The sequence below is a fragment of the Oryzias latipes genome, chromosome 9 (genome assembly GCF_053564925.1).
Source record: "Oryzias latipes strain Hd-rR chromosome 9, Olatipes_Hd-rR_3.1".
Classification (NCBI taxonomy): domain Eukaryota; kingdom Metazoa; phylum Chordata; class Actinopteri; order Beloniformes; family Adrianichthyidae; genus Oryzias; species Oryzias latipes.
In genome coordinates, this window is record NC_136245.1 from 29,326,004 (window position 1) to 29,343,222 (window position 17,219).

General features: G+C 37.7%; 2 protein-coding genes across 6 annotated transcripts in view; one reads left to right on the plus strand and one right to left on the minus strand.

Moving 5' to 3' along the window:
- Nucleotides 1-2,031: 2,031 nt before the first annotated feature.
- On the minus strand, nucleotides 2,032-7,635 carry snap29 (synaptosome associated protein 29). 2 transcript variants are annotated; one of them, XM_004072161.5, is made up of 6 exons: nucleotides 7,475-7,635; nucleotides 5,544-5,777; nucleotides 5,241-5,434; nucleotides 4,003-4,088; nucleotides 3,822-3,926; nucleotides 2,032-2,799 (listed from the first exon to the last, which is right to left on the minus strand). In XM_004072161.5, the coding sequence occupies exons 2-6, from the start codon at nucleotides 5,775-5,777 to the stop codon at nucleotides 2,642-2,644; spliced, it is 777 nt and encodes a 258-aa protein (XP_004072209.1). In that variant the 5' UTR covers nucleotides 7,475-7,635; the 3' UTR covers nucleotides 2,032-2,641. The 2 variants fall into 2 exon arrangements, with proteins under 2 accessions (XP_004072209.1, XP_078809379.1); XM_078953253.1 differs by lacking the exon at nucleotides 7,475-7,635 and adding an exon at nucleotides 7,325-7,451.
- Nucleotides 7,636-7,741: 106 nt separating this feature from the next.
- The window catches only part of pi4kab (phosphatidylinositol 4-kinase, catalytic, alpha b), a 31,424-nt gene continuing 21,946 nt past the window's right edge, over nucleotides 7,742-17,219 (plus strand). For 2 of the 4 annotated variants that reach the window (XM_023958258.2, XM_078953249.1), the window contains exons 1-16: nucleotides 7,762-7,940; nucleotides 10,249-10,365; nucleotides 10,831-10,924; nucleotides 11,130-11,218; nucleotides 11,309-11,381; nucleotides 11,464-11,729; nucleotides 11,866-11,932; nucleotides 12,596-12,744; nucleotides 12,830-12,895; nucleotides 12,978-13,074; nucleotides 13,150-13,341; nucleotides 13,434-13,534; nucleotides 13,629-13,758; nucleotides 16,224-16,353; nucleotides 16,439-16,534; nucleotides 16,615-16,798. In XM_023958258.2, coding sequence (XP_023814026.1) covers nucleotides 7,842-7,940; nucleotides 10,249-10,365; nucleotides 10,831-10,924; nucleotides 11,130-11,218; nucleotides 11,309-11,381; nucleotides 11,464-11,729; nucleotides 11,866-11,932; nucleotides 12,596-12,744; nucleotides 12,830-12,895; nucleotides 12,978-13,074; nucleotides 13,150-13,341; nucleotides 13,434-13,534; nucleotides 13,629-13,758; nucleotides 16,224-16,353; nucleotides 16,439-16,534; nucleotides 16,615-16,798 — 1,950 coding nt within the window. In that variant the 5' untranslated portion in view covers nucleotides 7,762-7,841. Of the gene's footprint in view, nucleotides 7,941-10,248; nucleotides 10,366-10,830; nucleotides 10,925-11,129; nucleotides 11,219-11,308; nucleotides 11,382-11,463; nucleotides 11,730-11,865; nucleotides 11,933-12,595; nucleotides 12,745-12,829; nucleotides 12,896-12,977; nucleotides 13,075-13,149; nucleotides 13,342-13,433; nucleotides 13,535-13,628; nucleotides 13,759-16,223; nucleotides 16,354-16,438; nucleotides 16,535-16,614; nucleotides 16,799-17,219 lie in introns of all 4 variants that reach the window. The other 2 variants (XM_023958260.2, XM_023958259.2) reach the window with 2 other exon arrangements.

Below are 17,219 nucleotides of genomic sequence, written 5' to 3' on the forward strand. Positions count from 1 at the left end.
TTCCACATGTGTTAATTTATAGTTTTGATGTCTTCAGTGTGACTCTACAATTTTCATAATCATGAAAAATTTTGTCCAAACTTTTGGTCTGTACTGTATACACACACACACACACACATATTAAAGAATAGGGCCTTATATTGACCCTTGTGGGAGTCCACATTCAATATTTATGCATTTTGAGGTCTGACCTGCAAACTACATGTTGTATTTGCTGTATTTACACGAGTTTTTACACAAGTTTCGTGAATGTTCTTTTTACTTCACAAACCACCTGTTACAAGATGATAAGCAAATCCAGAGGTTTCTTTTTTTGTGATCTAAGTTGTTCCATTCACTCACAATGTAAGGACAATTTGATTGTTGGTCAATATGCTTTTGAATTTGTGAATTTTTGTCTCAATGCAACATTCCACGCAGAAACAAAAAGGATCTATTAATTTTGGAATGGAATGCAAAATGCAAAAATCTTGAAATGTGCTGATTCTACTTTCAGCTTTTTCATTAGCCTCCCCAGCAGCCTCTGCTGTCCTCCTTCCATCCTCTGCACCAAACTCCCCTTCGTCAGCACAACTCTTTATTTTCTCTCACTACAACAGTGGCAATAGAGTGTGCTGTCAGCCTGACGGTGCATCTTCTCTGCTGCGCTGCCTCGGCTGCTGAACTGCTTTCTAAAGAGCAGGAAGGCTCATCTCTTGCCCCAGTGGCTGATGGGCAACGACAGCAGTGTGTTCTGGGATTACAGTCAATGAAAAGGGGGGCATTCCAGCACTGGGGTGGGGGGCTTTTGTCACACCATGGCCACTGTTTGCTTTTGCCAAGACAGCTGTGTGGTGAAAGAATCCAGAGGTGACTGCCGTTTATCTGTGGAACCTTAACCTCAAGGTCTCTTCTTCACCAGTTTGAATAAAAACTACCCTGACCAATCATTATATTGACCCCATTTACATCCTACCTTCGGAGGTAAGATTTCAGAATATCGGGCATTCGTTGATTTACAGGTCACATTCAATGGTCGGAGGAGAACACAAATAAGCAGAGGAAAAAAATGCAGAATGTTGAGACAAAACATCACAAAAAAAACATTTTAAAGTAGCAAAGTGACCAAAACATGATAGGAAAAACAATCATTTTAACCAAAGAAGTGCAAAATATGAGAAAGAGCACGTAAATATAAAGAAATAATCACAAAAAGACATTATAATCCGCAATAAATAAGAAATTACCACGTGTCCAAATAGGATCTTTCATAAAGCACAGAATTCAGGCAAAAGAGTAACAAACAAATGGTCCACCAAAAAAGAAAATAATTTTTTGAACTAATTTTGTCTTTAAAAGGGTTTCAATTCATAAAAAGTATAATTTACTGTGCTTAGAAACTCTTTAAATAGCAAGTTACTATGCTTATCCATCACACGTGTAACAGAAAAACCATTAGGCATAACAAAAAGCGTACTCGTGTAGACATGCCCGGGGGGCCTCAAGGGGCCCCTGGTAGCGGGTACCCCCATCTTCCTTTCTGTCGCGCCCCCAACTCAAATGTCCTTCAAAGAAGCCTGAACTGTAATTACCAAGTCATGCTAAAGACTGCTTGTTGCGGCTGCATGAGCAGCTGGTTTGACGCAGAGGAATGATAATGAATGGACATCATCTCTGCGTGAGGACATGAGCAGAAGGCGCTCATCACACTAAACGCTCACACATCATCGGATGCTCATTTGACTAAAAACAAAAAGCAGCACAGATGTTGGTTTGAAATATGCCCCTTGATATTACAATTACCGGTATTAATAGTTAAAACACATTTGTTTCCTTCTAATAATTTTCTTCTAATTTTGCGTTTTATACTATAATTATTGGGGAAATTTGCCATTTAATATAAATAATACCAAACCAGGATTTTTACGATGGTCATTTAGTTTTTAATCCTGAACCACAGTGCCACCTAGTGGTAATTTGACCTCACTAATCCATCAACACAAAAGTTTTTTTTAACTTTAGTCAAAAAAGTATTCGCAGAACACATGGAAGTTCCTTGATTAAGCTTTTATTGGATATCTGTGCTTGATTACACACAAACATGAACTTATGTAGGAATTTTGGCCAATTTAGTACTGTGATTTATTTGTCTGAAGAAAAAAAGAAAAGAAAAATCAGAGAAATAATCATTGTATTCCAATGGTGCAAGTTTTCCTTCATCTCTTATGTTTACAATCAAAACTAAAATATTTGAGATATTTATTTGATATTTAAGAGGTGTTTTATAGAACAATTTATCAAATGAAATGTAACTGTGAATCAAAACCAAAGAAAGTACGTGTAAGGCAAACGTGACTTGAGCTTGTTTACTGCTTGTTTTTCTTTTTATACATCAACTGGGGTCAGATCCGGATCTGTCCTTACATCAGGAACATCTTTAAAAAATTAAATAACAACAAGTCTTTTTTTTCAACAGATGGTTTCCTTTTTATCTGTAAAATATTTCACATTTTATTTTGAATGACAAAAACTTGGTGATGAAGAAAATCTATTGTAAAAATTAAAAAAAGGAGTGAAAGAAGATTTTCCAAAGACAAAAAAAAAAAGACAGTAAATTGAACTGAAATGAAGGGTCAGACGTGGAAATGTCAGAGTGTGGGTCCTACAGCTTTTTAAGCTGTTGGTTTGTGTTACTGATCTTCCCATCCATCATGTCCACTTTGCTTAGAAGTGAACCAATAGAGTCGTCCTGGCTGTCAATTTCCGACTGGAGTCCAAGTCCGAGGTTCTTCAGTCTTTGCAAGCCTCCACACATTTCATCTAAATCAATCACAGCAGATGTGGTTAAAGAAGTCACATTTCAACCACATTTTTTTCAACAAAAAAACTGAACATATCCCACAATTCATCACTGTGTAAAATCACTTTTAACCCCCATTACCTCATTACATTTACTTTAAGACTATATGACAAATATATCAATTTTGGGGTAAATTTAGCCTTTTTATTCTTTGCAGCGTTTACCCTGTTTAGTAAGGTTTGCAGTCATTTGCTAATACGAACATCTCTTAAGGTGGACTGTTTGAATGTGCACATATAACACTTGTGTAAATGGCATATACCATGCTATTTTTAAGACTTTAATAGTAAACAATATCCCACGAATATGATAATATTTTACCTTTGGCACACAAAATAACAATTTTTTTTTTATTAAATACGAGTTATTTTCGCAAGTTAATTTTCCAAGTTGGAAGTAAATTGACTCAGTCTCTGAGGCACCACCTTTCGCTCCTTGTGGGTGCCGCAAATTTCATGACATCAACCTATAGTCGGCCTCGCTAGCGTGTCTGCATTTCTCCAGACTCCTCCTGTAAGGTGCAGCTCTCACTGGTCTTCGTCAGCTTGTGATAACCCACTCGTTTTTGTGGATAAGGAGGGGCTGGTGCTCAGAGAAACGTTTTTTAGAGGAATACTTAGAAATGCTTGAATGGATCAGAATACCGGTTTGGGGTTTCTTTTCATAAGGAATGAACATTATAATATACTTAAAGCTCAAAAAATAGATTTTGCATAGGCCTCTCAAAAAATCATGCAGCAACAGCTGCTTGTTTGGGTGCAGTGTTGTCTGAAAGAAACTCTGACTACAAAGTGTGTTATGTTGCATTCATAGTGTAATGAACCACACCAGGGTTCCCTTGCAAATGAGACCAGCCAGGCCCTTTCAGGCAGACCACATCGTGTTGATCAAGCATTCTTATTTAAAAGGAAGTTTAAATGTCATTTTAAGAAATTACTCAACCCTATAACCGAAATACAAAGTGTCCTGTTAGATTTCTTACCCAAGTTTTTGTCAAGGGTCTGATGAGCCTCTCTGAGGTGTTGGTTCTTAGGGTATCCATTCTGTCTAGGTAAACCCCCATCTACTGAGGAAGAAGCTCCAAAACCTGGAAGCGAAGATCACAAGTATGTAGGATGTACTGTGACACGTTTGAACATTGACATTTTCATGTTCATCCTTACCTGATGTTTCCAGTTTCCTCAGGTTGGGGTGGCTGGCTTGATACTTGTCTTCATATTCTCTGCTGTTGGACAGAGCGCTCTGTAACCTAAAAAATAACCCACAGAAAAAGTATTCATGTATATAATTCAAAACCGTTCATATAGACAGTAGAAAATAGTATCATATCATAGTAGGAGGTATTTTATCTGACCTAGCATTGGCTCACATTTATGGAGAGCTTGCATTTTTGCATACTAGCTCAAGGTGACTGTTTTTGTGACTTTATTGTTGTTTATTGTTATATTTTACATCCATCCAGAGTATATGACTGCTTTGTAAACAGTTGTGAGAGGCGGTTTGTTTGATAATGTTTCTGTTGGGCTCTCTACATGGATTCGTCTGTAGCTGTGCTGATATTTAAGGACGTGTGTAGGAAGAAGTGAAAGCACCTTCCTTAAAGAACAGACAAGATGTACAGAGTAAAAATAAAACAAGTCCACTCTGGCTTTTGAAAATGTTTTGTGCATTCTGGTGTAATGAACAAATATGGTAAGTTTTCCAAAAGCAGATTCGGTTTAATCAAATGTAGTCTTGGTAACACAGTGTACAAAATAAAATGCCCTTGAGCAAGGCTCTTAACTCCTACTCAGAGCTCCCAGGAGCAACAGTAGTTTCACTTTGCAGCTCCCAGGTGTCAATGTGAAACTGTTTCAATGTGAAACTATCAGTGTGAATAAAACATTCTAAAAAAAGTGGGCTGCCTTTCAGATAACTTTTTTTTTATTCAAAAGTTTCTTTAAAAAATTAAGAAATTGAAAAAAAATTAAATGTATTTTTAATTAGTTAACTTTACAAAACAATATTTTTTTATTCGAAATATAAAGCTTTTTTTGTAAGCATTTTTTTTCAGAATTGTCAATCTTTTCCCCCCAAAACTGATTTAAGACTTTTAAAAACAGACTAAAATTTGAGACAGAGATCACTCTCTTGTCTTGGGGGTTTTGAATATTATTCCTGTAAATGTAGGACAAGATTGAGCCTGAAAGGTGTTAGAAGTGAGTAAAAATAATCACCAAACACGTAAATGACATGTTGGATTCTCTGAAAAGGAAAGTTGTGTTTATAAGAAGCTGAAACCAATGTTAAATAAGTAAGGTAAGAATATTTAAAAAGATTCTGGATTTCAATTAATGTTAACTGTAAAATGATGACAGTCAACAAGCACTTCTAATCTAAAGAAGAAATAAGTAAAGCGTACCTTTCATTGGCCTGGTAGGTCGTTGGCTCCTCAGCTGGCGGCTTTGTCTCTGGTTTGCTCTTAAAATAATTGACAAGTCCTCCCCATACACTCTTGATGCTGTTGATATGTTTTTGGCTGGTCTTGAGGTCCTGATCCATGTTGTCCAACATCTTGTCGGTCCTCTTTAGAACCTCACCCTGACGTACCAGCTCCTATGAAGGAAGATGAACCAGGTTTCTCAAACTGCCGCTCTCTCAGAAACATTCAGAAATGATGTCTGCATTTGAATAAATCTGATTTTATATGATTAGATTTACACACTTCTGCAGTTTCCACACCCATCTTCTCTGATTCATAGATCAGGCCAAGAGAGCGGTGACTGCTGTCCACAGCAGATTGAGCTGTACGCATCACTTCCTGCTGCAGGTACCTCTGCCGCCTCTGTGCTTCAGTCAACCCATCATCGGGGTCATCATCAAAACCCCTGCTTTTAGGCTTAAAATCTTCCTCATCGTCATCATCTGCAAATGGATTGTGGGATTTAGGGTAGGCCATCTGTAAAGAAAAGTCAGTTCAGAAAATAAAAAAAGAAAAATAAATTAATCTCAGCTGCGCCTCTCATTTCACGGCATCAAAAATAGGAGATGAGTGGTAACAAGTTACATTTACATAAGGAACTAACTGTAAAAGATGAGTTTCATAACACTCTTACTCAGCTGCAGTGAGTTTCTTAATTGTTTTGTTTGTTCTAGTTAAAAAAGCACAATGACTTGGTTTTTACAACGGCAGAGAACTGCAAAAAAAAAAAAAAAATCCACCATTATAAACATAATAAGGCTTGGTTTTTGACTTTATGGCCATAACACATCAGGGGATCCTCTATCAATATTTTGAAATATTACAGACAGAATACTATGTGTAAAGCACATTAAATATAACATATTTAAAAGTCCAATTAATACTCATAATTGGACTTTGTTTATTAACTAAGTAGAGACATAATTTTATCAATTCTAAGAAGGATAACTGATATAATTATTGAATTTGGTATGCCCAATTTATGATTTTTGACAATATCAGATTTTCCAGTGTCATAAAACTTGTCAATCCAAAGCAAGTAGACCTTGCTAATTAATATCTCACTGGAAAGACAGGAAGCTATCAATAAATCTCATTGTTGCCAAAAAGATTCACCAAAGACATATTGTTCTTCCATTTGGTTAGTTTAACAATTTATTTTAGAATCTGGAAATAGTAGTATTTGCTCTTCAGTTTACCCTTTGCTTTACTACGGTAATTTCCATGAATAGTTAAAGTAATAATTAATCCGGTGCTAAGTACTCAAGCAGAATTTTTCACTAATTGTTTTACCCTACTAGTCATTCAACTATTTACTCGAGTAAATAGTTTAATGACTAATGTTTCCTTTTATTTGAGTTTTCTTTAAGTAATTTGTTATATTTAGACACAAGGTATTTCACTAGAGTAAACAGCTGTTTTTCTGTGAGAAAAAAAAAGCTTTAGGCGTATTTAAACTTTTTGAGCACATCTATGATAACTCTTATTCATCCAGGACGCTGTTCCATAGCAGAAAACGTTTGAAATTGGTCACTAAGACATAAAAAACAAAATGTTTTACATTTAAAAAGCTAAGTTTAAACCCTACTCTACTGAAACAAACGTAAACAAAAACAATAACAACAAGAAAGACAATATAATCAGCAAACTGCTAAAAATTATTGATAAAAAAAATAAAGCTTTCACAACAATAAAAAGTGGTGGGGGGGGGGGCACAAAAATGAAACAAAAACATTTGTCATTTCAGAATATGGGGGGGGGGATCGATCAACCAATTGATTGGTTAGCAATTCAGACAGTCAGACAGTATTGCGTAACAAACTTTTCGAAGAAATATTATTAAAGGCTAACTGGTCCTCATGTTGCAAGTTTTATGAACAAAAAACATACGGATGATATTTTAAAAGAATATTATCATGTTTTTTTCATTTACTTAACGGCCGAAGAACGTAAAAAAGAACGAAATGAATGATTTTTGATATAAAACTCGAGGGTGTTGTCAGGCTGCTATCACTCACACAGACCTAGCTTTTCTAGAAAGATCATAAATAAGTCAACAAATTAAAAAAAATACAATAAAAGCAGCAACAAAACAGAGTTGATGGTCATTCTCACACGACACACTACAGTTATAACGACACCGCAAAACTGTAAAGAAAACCAACTCGACAAACCTTCGATGATTTTGTGTTAATATCAGCTGACAGAAGAGAGCGACTCCTCTTCCTGTTACGTCAGATGACGTCACCGCGTCCAACGGTCAATCGTCCGCAACCAATTCGCAAACTAAAACATAAAGTGTTTTTATTCATAAAAAAAATTGAATAAATAATTGCTATTACACAATTATGTTTTTTACTCCATTTCACCCAGAATAATTTATAAATAAAATCCTTTTTTAAAAGTAAAATACGCTTTTGGGAAGTATGTCTTCTCCCGGCCGCCGTACTGCGGCTCTCCCAGCTCCCAGTTGCAACGCCCCCCCCGCCTCGAATCCTCTCCTGATTGTATTCATTGCTCTGCCTTCATGTAGGGGCGATCATGTCTGTGATAGGAGGTGGAACGAGAAGCTTTTATTTTAACACAGTTCTGTCTCTGGCTCGATCTCTCGCCGCCCAGCGTCCAGCACCGCTCGAAAAGGTACAAACGAAGGAACCCGGGTGTAAATTAGCGTTATTTGGCCAAGTTGGTAGCGACAGTCAGTTGGTGGTGAGGGTGTTGCTTCGCTTCCGCACAGGAGGCGGTGTCTTGTTTTGGTCCCAAATATGACAGGCAGGCTGATTGTTTTTGACGGATCTGTTGGGAATCGATTGCGTGGCGGCGTGACTGCGGGGTTTGTGTGAGTGGAGAAGGAGGGAAACCGAGGGCACCGGGTCCCGGTGAGGCGCCCGGTACCGCGTCAGGCGGAGCGGGGCTTTCACAGCACTGCAGTCAAACAGGTTTAAAGACTGGAAAAAGTTGATTGTGTTGACAAGGCGAAAGGACAACCTGTTGACACTGGAAGATGGAGCAAAGGAGACGAGGGGAAAAAAACGTCGAGTTTGATCATTCTAATGGATCATCACTTGGAAAATACATCATGATTATACATCACTGATTGATTCCACTTTGAACCAATTTGTTACGGTTTTAACATATGTTGGTATTTAATTTAAAAATTCGCGATTTTATTAATGTTTACTTGAAGTCACTATGTTCTTAAAATTAAATAACACTTTTTATAAATGGAAATAATTCATCTAAGTAAGTTGAAATGGAATTTATTGTCGTTTCTTGTTTAAATAGTTTATAGGTTGAATAAGGCAGATAGATGCTATTTTATCACCATAATTTTGTTGTTACACTTTCCTTTTTTTTGAGTATCAAAGATTGCAACCAAGTAAGTAACCAAGAAACATTTCAGTCGTCTTACTTACCGGTAGTCTTACCTGAGTATTGGCTTAACCAGACATATTAAATTTCCAGTTAAATTTAAACCACATTTATTCTGTATTTGTACTCTTGCTTGTGTAGTTTTTACACTTTGTTTCTAAGTTGATTTGCTTTTCTCTCAGGAACGTCACATTTAATCATCAACCTACCCACCTGTTGCACCTTATGTCTTGTGTGTTTTGTGTCAAAAGGGTGTATATTTTTCTGCATTGTCTGCAGTTTTGAGATGCAACGGTTTTTGGTGACCAATACCTTAACCATAGCCTCCTCTTGTAACCCATCTACACCCGTGCTATGAATGGAGCACAGTTTCTCAGCCGCTGCACAGTCAACCTCAAATTATTTCTGTTGTCTGCCTGATCTCCTTTGGGTTGTACTCAAACCAACTTCAGTATTGGATGAATATCTCATTTGTGAGATGATTAAATATTTCATCACGGCCATGGTGCAGCGGTAGGGCGGTCGACCTCTGATCGGAAGATTGCAGGTTCGATTTCAGCCATGTGTCGAAGTGTCCTGGGGCAAGACGATGAACCCCACCTTGCCTCTGGTGGAAAGTTGGCACCAGTGTCTGAATGTGTGTGTGAATGGGGGAATGTGACTGTAAGGCGCTTTGGGCCTTCGAGGAAGGTAGAAAGCGCTAAAAAAGTATACGCCATTTACCATTTCTATCATATTTTATACCATATACTATTTAGAGGTGCAATGATTCATTTGGACAGCGATTTGATTCATATCCTAATTTGTGTTTACCGATTCAATTCATAGTCGATATTTCATTTTGAACAAATTAGTTTTTTGACCTGAAATCAATCCAGGTCATCTTTAGCCAACACTTCAACTAGTGAGACTCAGAGAGAAATACCTGGGTAATTAACAGTACAGGTGAAGTTTTCCAGATTCCTTGCAAGACAATCAAGTGTAAATGAAATATGTTTACAAACAATTAAACAAGAATTCATGGAAAATCTATTTACATTGTAGTTTTCTAAAGTTCAGCCCAAATAATCCAAAAGGAACATCATTAGAACATTCTACTGCATGGTCGCATGTCTTTGCTAAATTCTTAGTGTTTCCACACAAGGGGGCTGAAATGATGGACTGATGATCTTTTGGTGCCATCAAACGTGTGTTGTCCGCTGTGATGCATTTGGTCGTTTTTACGTTATAGAAAAATAAACCTATAGTACCTAAATCCAAATGGTATTTTCCAACATAGAATATAATTTATATATTTCATTGTGAAATGATTTATAATTTTATAGATTGTTTCAGTTTATCAAATTAGTTGATTAGATATTACTCATTTTTTTCTATTCTATTCTACCATGAAAAAAACACTGTCCTCACTTTGATCTGTAATTGATGACTCTGATTGGGTGTACAGACTTTGTTGGATAAAATTTTGCCATTTTATAAACATTTTTTTTGATTCTTGAAGTATTCATTGTTTGGATATGTGATTTATTTATTCTTCATTGTTTATGACACTTTCTTCATGATTCCTCTCTTGTAGGTCCAGAAGCTACAATGCATGTGTCCTGTGGAGGTCCGTGGTGTTTTCACTGTAGACGTGCGCCGCATAGATGCTGTGATTGCACTTGGCGTGTTTCTGGTGGAGTCTGGCTTACAGGTGAGGGGTTGGTCTTGAAGAAATTTGCTGCACATCTTCAAGCAATTTTTTAAAATGTATTTATTTAGTCATCTATGCTGTTTTTAATTTGATCTCATATGCAAGCCTCACTGAGATTTAGTGTTTTTTTTAGAAATATTATTACTATGATACCATGTCATAACTACTAGTGCATTTTTGCTCTCAACTTTTCATCGTGGATCATCAGAACAAGCTCAATAATCAGATTAAGTTGCAGATTAGACATCCAGACGACCATGTCAGCCTCTAACCTCATCACACTGAGGAAAAGCTTCTGGGAACGCCACTATTCCATTTAAATACAAGTGTCATAGCAGCCTTGGAGCTGCATCTGACTGTCAGAATTAATGTAGCATCTTAATTTAGATTTCTCAGAGCTTGGTGGTGAAAGTGCTGCCTAGTGCAATTTGTTATGGTGGGTCATGATTTGCTTTACCCCGGCAGCACAAAGACATGCTTGTTTCCTACTTGCTGAGCCTGTTGAGAGGGCTGCCACGGGTCCAGTGGATCGAAGAAAGCTGTGGGAAGAAAGGAAAGGGTAAGAGGAATCCTCTTATTATTGCTTCACTGGGGCCTCTGCTTACACGAGGCAGTTGACTAAGTACCAGTTAAGTCACAATCAAATGCACAACTCTGAGGTTTGCACTTCTAGCTAGAAATAGTTTATACACCAGATGCATTTACTGGTCTTTCTTTCGTGCACTTTCTGCTTCACCTTTGTGTGTTTTTTTTGTGTTCTGCAGAATTTCTCCCGATTGCAGAAAACTTCAGTTTCTGTCTCATAACACTTCTGGCAGATGTCGCTCAGATGGATGCTGAGTCCCAACAAGAGGTCAGCGGACAAAGTGGTCTTCAGATTTCAGTACTTGCTCATTTTTTTTGCTCATAGTTTTTTTTCTTTTGTTTACTGTTGTTCTTATAGATCTTAAACACCATAATGGAAGTCATGCAGGCATTTCAAGAGATGTGCCAAAGTCCCAATAAACATGACAAAGGTTTGCTCTCAAATTCAGCAATCTGTTTGCTCTGGAAAAGCCTTCATCTTCCTCGTCTTACTAGTGGCTATTTTGTCTCTAGTTTACTTGTGCAGGTACACTGTTCCCAGTCTGTTCGGCATGACTCGGGCCTTTGGCCGCTACAGCAGCACAGATGAAGCCCTGCTGACCAAGCTGTTCCCCAGGAGTTCACCGCAGGCCCGATGCGTCCCCGAAGAAAAGGAGGGCGTGCGGCGCCGATCCTTTAACGACTTCCGTTCTATTTTGCCTCCCTCGCTGCTCAACGTTGTGTGCCAAACCGATTCTCTGCGGAGACATACGGGGAACAACCGGGATTCCTCTGCGCAGGTGCTTTATTTGGGCTTTTTGAATTCAAATTTGAACTGTCATCTCGTTTGTTTATCTTACGGATATGTTTGAAATTTTTAATCTTTTTGATGAGTTTTGTTTGACTCTTTTGTTGTGTTAAAATCTGCTCCCATAGATCTCCACAGATCCAGCAGGTCCTTCGCCCTGCTCTCCCACAGCTCCTGGTCCACTTTATTTTGAAGGTAAAAGTCTTCTATTTTTCACCTGTTTGATTGAGCATCTCCAGGACTTGTCAATGAAAGCCATCAATGTTACATAACAGCTCAGTTCCTAACTGTTCTATTCAGTTATTTTGCAGATGCTTTATGCAAGCAACTTTAGGTTTTCTCACAATTCAAGGCAATGAAGGGTTAGGTGTTTGCCCATGAGCACAATGGGCATGGCAGTACAGGATGTGAACAACCATAATCTTCTTCTAAAAATCCCATTCAACCATGAAAGATGTTGATTTTGTGACATAATCTTCATCGTTGGTCTTTCAAAATTTTTTTTTTTGCCTTAAACAGATTCAGGATATTTGTGTTTTGTCTCATTCAAAAAAGCAGGATTTTTGTTTTTTGTACTTTGTCGCGAGCAAAAACAACATGATTCTTGGGTTATTATGTTTTGTTTCATCCAAAAAATTAGGATTTTTGTGGTTTGTTTTTGCCCCAAACAAAAAAAGAGGATCTATGTGTTTATCTCATGTAATTAATTGTAATATATCATTGCGTCTTGTTTTAAGTTGTACTTTTTTGTGGTGCAGTATGAGGTGCCGGTGAGACGTGAACCCTGTTTCTTGAAATTTCAAATCTGAAGGAATCAGTCTTGTGTCATCTCCATCACCTCATCTTTTTTGTTTGCAGGTGCCTGTTTCCCAGAATGCAGTGCAGTGGACCCTGAACACTATTTTTCCACAGTCAGTTCCAGTTTCTCAGTGTCGCCCCTGTCTGTGGGAGCAGGTGAAAGTGAGGTGGAGGTGTCTGTGGAAGTCCTCCAGCATCTCATCGACATGGTGCGGTAACTGAGCTTACAAAGAGGCTGTGGTTCCTCCTGCTGTAGATTTAACTGTTTTTGTCGTGTCCATCGTTGACCTTTAGGTGAAGAAGTTTGTTTCTGACTCCTCGCTGAAAACTCTGGATGCTGTTTTGACAGAAGTCCTGGAAGTAAGTAAAAAGCAGCTTTCACTACATATTTGTTGAAAGTAGTGAAATAATCTGTATGCGCTTTTTTTTTTTGGGTGTTTAGCAGAATCCCGGGATCGGCCTCTGCTACAAAACCTTCAGTGACACTCTGTATGTGTGTGTTTTCAAAATGCTGCGGGACACTCTGTACAACCTGAAAGGTGGGGGTCACCTGCATTTATCGTGCATTTAAAGCAAACGGTTTGCTACACGACTTCGTCATGCTTTCCTCACAGATCTGCAGCCGGCATTCGTGCGAGAAGTGCACGACTTTGTACTTGAGCAGTTCAGCAGCAGCCAAACCGAGCTGCAGAGGGTACTTTATGACACGGGGGGGTTACCCAGTGAACAGAGTCCCCTCAAGCTTCGTTGCCAAGCCAATGCTGCCTGCGTGGACCTCATGGTGTGGGCCGTCAAAGATGAGCAAGGTAATCCATCCTTGCTAACGCTCCCTGCAGAGGGATGCTGCATGTCTTAAGTGAACCACTTTCCTTTTTTTTTTCGGGTCTATTTTTGTCAGGAGCTGAAAATCTTTGCACCAAACTGACAGAGAAGCTCCAGTCGAAAGCATCCAGTAAAGTCATCATTGCCCACATGCCCCTGCTCATCTGCTGTTTAAAGGTATAACACAGGAACTAAAAAAGAGCAGAGCTGAGATCAACCAGTTTCATTCTGCTAAAAATTGGGGCTTTCTCCATCTTGTCTTTGTTTCCAGGGCCTGGGCCGTCTGTGTGAACGCTTCCCAGTGATTGCTCATTCTGCTTCCACCTCGCTAAGAGACTTCCTGGTCGTTCCTTCTCCTGCTCTAACAAAACTGTACAAGTATCACAGTCAGTACAGTACTGGTATGTGTACCACACAAATTTCTTAAAATCAACCCGTTAACTAAAGCTCCACATTAGAATAAAATAAAATAAAACTTTATTGATCCCATAACGAGGAAATTGATTAGGTACCATTTCTTGATAAAAAGCTGCAGATGATAAATAACACATCAAATAATAGTGTCTGCGTTGTTGTAGTCTTATCGCTGACAGAAGGGAAAATCCGCCAAAGTGCTTCTTCCTGCAGCGACGGTGTTTCAGGCTCTGACTGAAGGAGCTGCTCAGTGCACCAGCGGTCTCATGTAGAGGGTGATGAGGATTGTCCATGATGGTTTTAGTTTCTGTTGCATCCTCCTCTCACCCATCACAGTCCATCATTTTGTTTTTAAATAAACCAGAGTTTATTTCAATACGTTCAAAGACCTTAATGACTTTCATCTTAAACATAGTTTTAAACTGGGTTTTCAAAAAACCTGGTGTTTGCATAAAAATGTGCATTTATTGTTTTACTTTGTTTTTTTTTTCCTTACAGCGTTCATGTATGGTGGCCCTGAAGTGCAAATCACGTCAACAAACCACTTAATGCAAAAACTTAAGTAAATATCACGACAACAGTTAAAAAAGGAAAAAAATATAACAAACAATAAAATATAAATAAAAATACATTTTAGGAATCAAAATTTCGGGAACCGAAACATGATGTAAAATAAAAAAATAAAAAAGTAACTTCAGAAATGATGAAAAATTAAACAAAATAAGAAACTGAAAATAGGAAATCACTGAGTTGATGATGACATTTTTTCACCTTTTCAGCAGGAAGTTCTTTGGCATGGCGATATCTACAGACAGAAGATATCTCTTGTTAATGGCCATAAAAAATCAGCGATTGATCAACTGTTTTTCCCTAACTTATCCTGTCCAGCAGCTCAGCAAACAGATTAGAGCTGAATGCCTCTTGTGTTGGACAGATTTTACGGTTACATTAGGGGGTTTGTTAATCTTCGGACACACAAGGTGTATATTTGTACAAACCCGTTTTGTATTTGAAGCTTAACTTTATTTATAACGGTTATATTTGTATACTTTTTGATCAATCAGCTCTTTACTACAGTTTGGACAAAACATCTGCTTTTCCCTCTTCTCCAAAACTCAAACATCATCAACCAATCAGTGACGTCTCATAGAACTTACCTTTTCCAGTTTCTTCTTTTTTGTTTTATGTTTTTTAACATTTCATTTTGATTTCCGGAAATTACTTTGTTTTCCTTCTTTTTAACGTTTAGTTTCTAAATTTTTTTTTGTTTTTTTAATGATTTGCTTTATTTAAAATTGTCGTTGTGATCTTTGATATGTTTTTGCGTTGAGTGATTTGTTGATGTGATCTGCACTTGAGGGCCACCGTATTCATGCATTCAGCCATGCATTTAAAAAAAAACAACAACAAATAATTTGAGTTGGAATCCGAAACATAACAGAAGCGATTCATGTTGTGGTTTTATGTCAAACATCAATAAGCGTGTGTGTCACCTTGGGCTGTCATCCATCATTGATCATCTCAGCAGCCACACACAGAGGGTTGTGCTTTTTCATTGATTCTCCATCTATCTAACTCGGATCATGTTCTTTTAAATGTGTCCTGTCCGAGCTTTGGTTTTATATAAAACGTTACAAATTGCATTTCCATAAATTTTTGATTTGATTTACTTATATTTTCAAACACAGAATAAAATAGTTAAATGTATAAGGATCAACGGAAAGTGATGAAATTCTCAAAAAAAACAGTACGTAGAAGAAAAATGAATTTCCTTCCCAATGTTACAATATTTTATACATATATTTTTACGTATGTTGACAAAAGAATTTTAAAAAAATCCTCAAGGTACCAAAAGAATGTCATGATTGCGCCCCATTAGATTTCTCATGTTCTAATTTTTACGTTTCCAAATTTGACAGTTTGTATATATTTTTTTAAACTGTGTAACATTTTTACTCATTTTGCTGCTTTACGTTGTTCCACAACTTCCCCCCACCGACAGAAAGGCACAGACTCTTTTGGGTTGTTTGATGTGGTTTTTCTCCTTAGTTTCGGTAGGTTCTCTGGAACTAGTTTGTTTTTGGCTTTATAAATTATTCTTATTGTATTTTATTTTATTATAACTGTAACATTAAGTAATTTCGATATATTCAATAAAATAATACCTACTTAATAAAGTGTCGCTTTATGAATTATTCTTGTTTTTTTATGTGCATAGTGCCTGCAGGCTGGTTTTGTACCATAGTTGAGGTAGTGCAGTACTAGAGCACAATATAATTTGTACATATTGAGAAAATATTTAACCTGCTTAGTTTCCCTACTTTTTGTTATTTTTAGCAACACTTTTAATTTGGGTTTTATTTATGGAATTTAATCTCTGTGTTTCAGTTACTCCCCCAAAAACGATACATTTAGTTTTGTTTAGATTTATGGATGGTTCTCTCTTTTGTAGGGGCTGGAGAGATTAGGATAAATGTCACCAATGAGCACTCTCAGTCGATGATCAACGTGCTGCCCAACAAAAAGGACCAGCCCTCCATGTATGAGCAGCTCAGAGACATTTCCATCGATAACATCTGCAGGTGAGTTTTAAACGTGCAGGGCACAGCTTTATACTCTGGATGTTTCCGTGTTAACGCTTCTGAAAACATTCTTTTCCCTTCGCAGATGTCTGAAGGCTGGTTTGACCATGGATAACGTGATAGTGGAGGCTTTCTTGGCCAGTCTGTCCAACCGTTTGTACATTTCTCAGGAGAATGAAAAGTGAGCAACGTTAATAAATTAACAAGTCCGCTTACAATCAGATGAGGAGTTTAAAAACATACCACATGCTCTGCTGGCAGGGATGCCCATCTAATTCCAGATCACACCATCCGAGCGCTGGGCCACATAGCTGTGGCTCTGAGAGACACTCCCAATGTGATGGAGCATATCCTGCAAATCCTTCAACAGAAGTTCTGCCAGCCTCCGTCTCAGATGGATGTTCTCATCATTGACCAGCTTGGCTGTATGGTCATCACAGGAAATGTAAGCGAAAAGAGTGGGGACATTTCTGCAGGGCAGCAGGAGTCCCTCTTTTGAAATGAGGATATTTGCATAACAGCTGAAGAGTTGAAAGATAAACAGACAGTTTAACAACATAGATGATGTAATTGTGGCTTAAGCAGAACAGAAGGAACTCCCTTCCCTTTGCCAGATGGGCTTAAACATTATTATTACTGTACATTTTCTGGATGGTGTTCAGCTCTTTAGTCCAGAGTTCTTAAAGAAAAGAGCCAAGTTGGCACATTAATGAGGTTTAATTGGCTGATATTAGCTACTTTTCAGGATGAAAGGCTGCAATTGAGGATTTCATGCAATGAAAACTTCGATTTAAATTTAGGAAAAGTGGTGTCAGATTTAGACTTTTTTTTTATCTTGTTACCTTTTTCTTCTTCTTCTCTTTTAA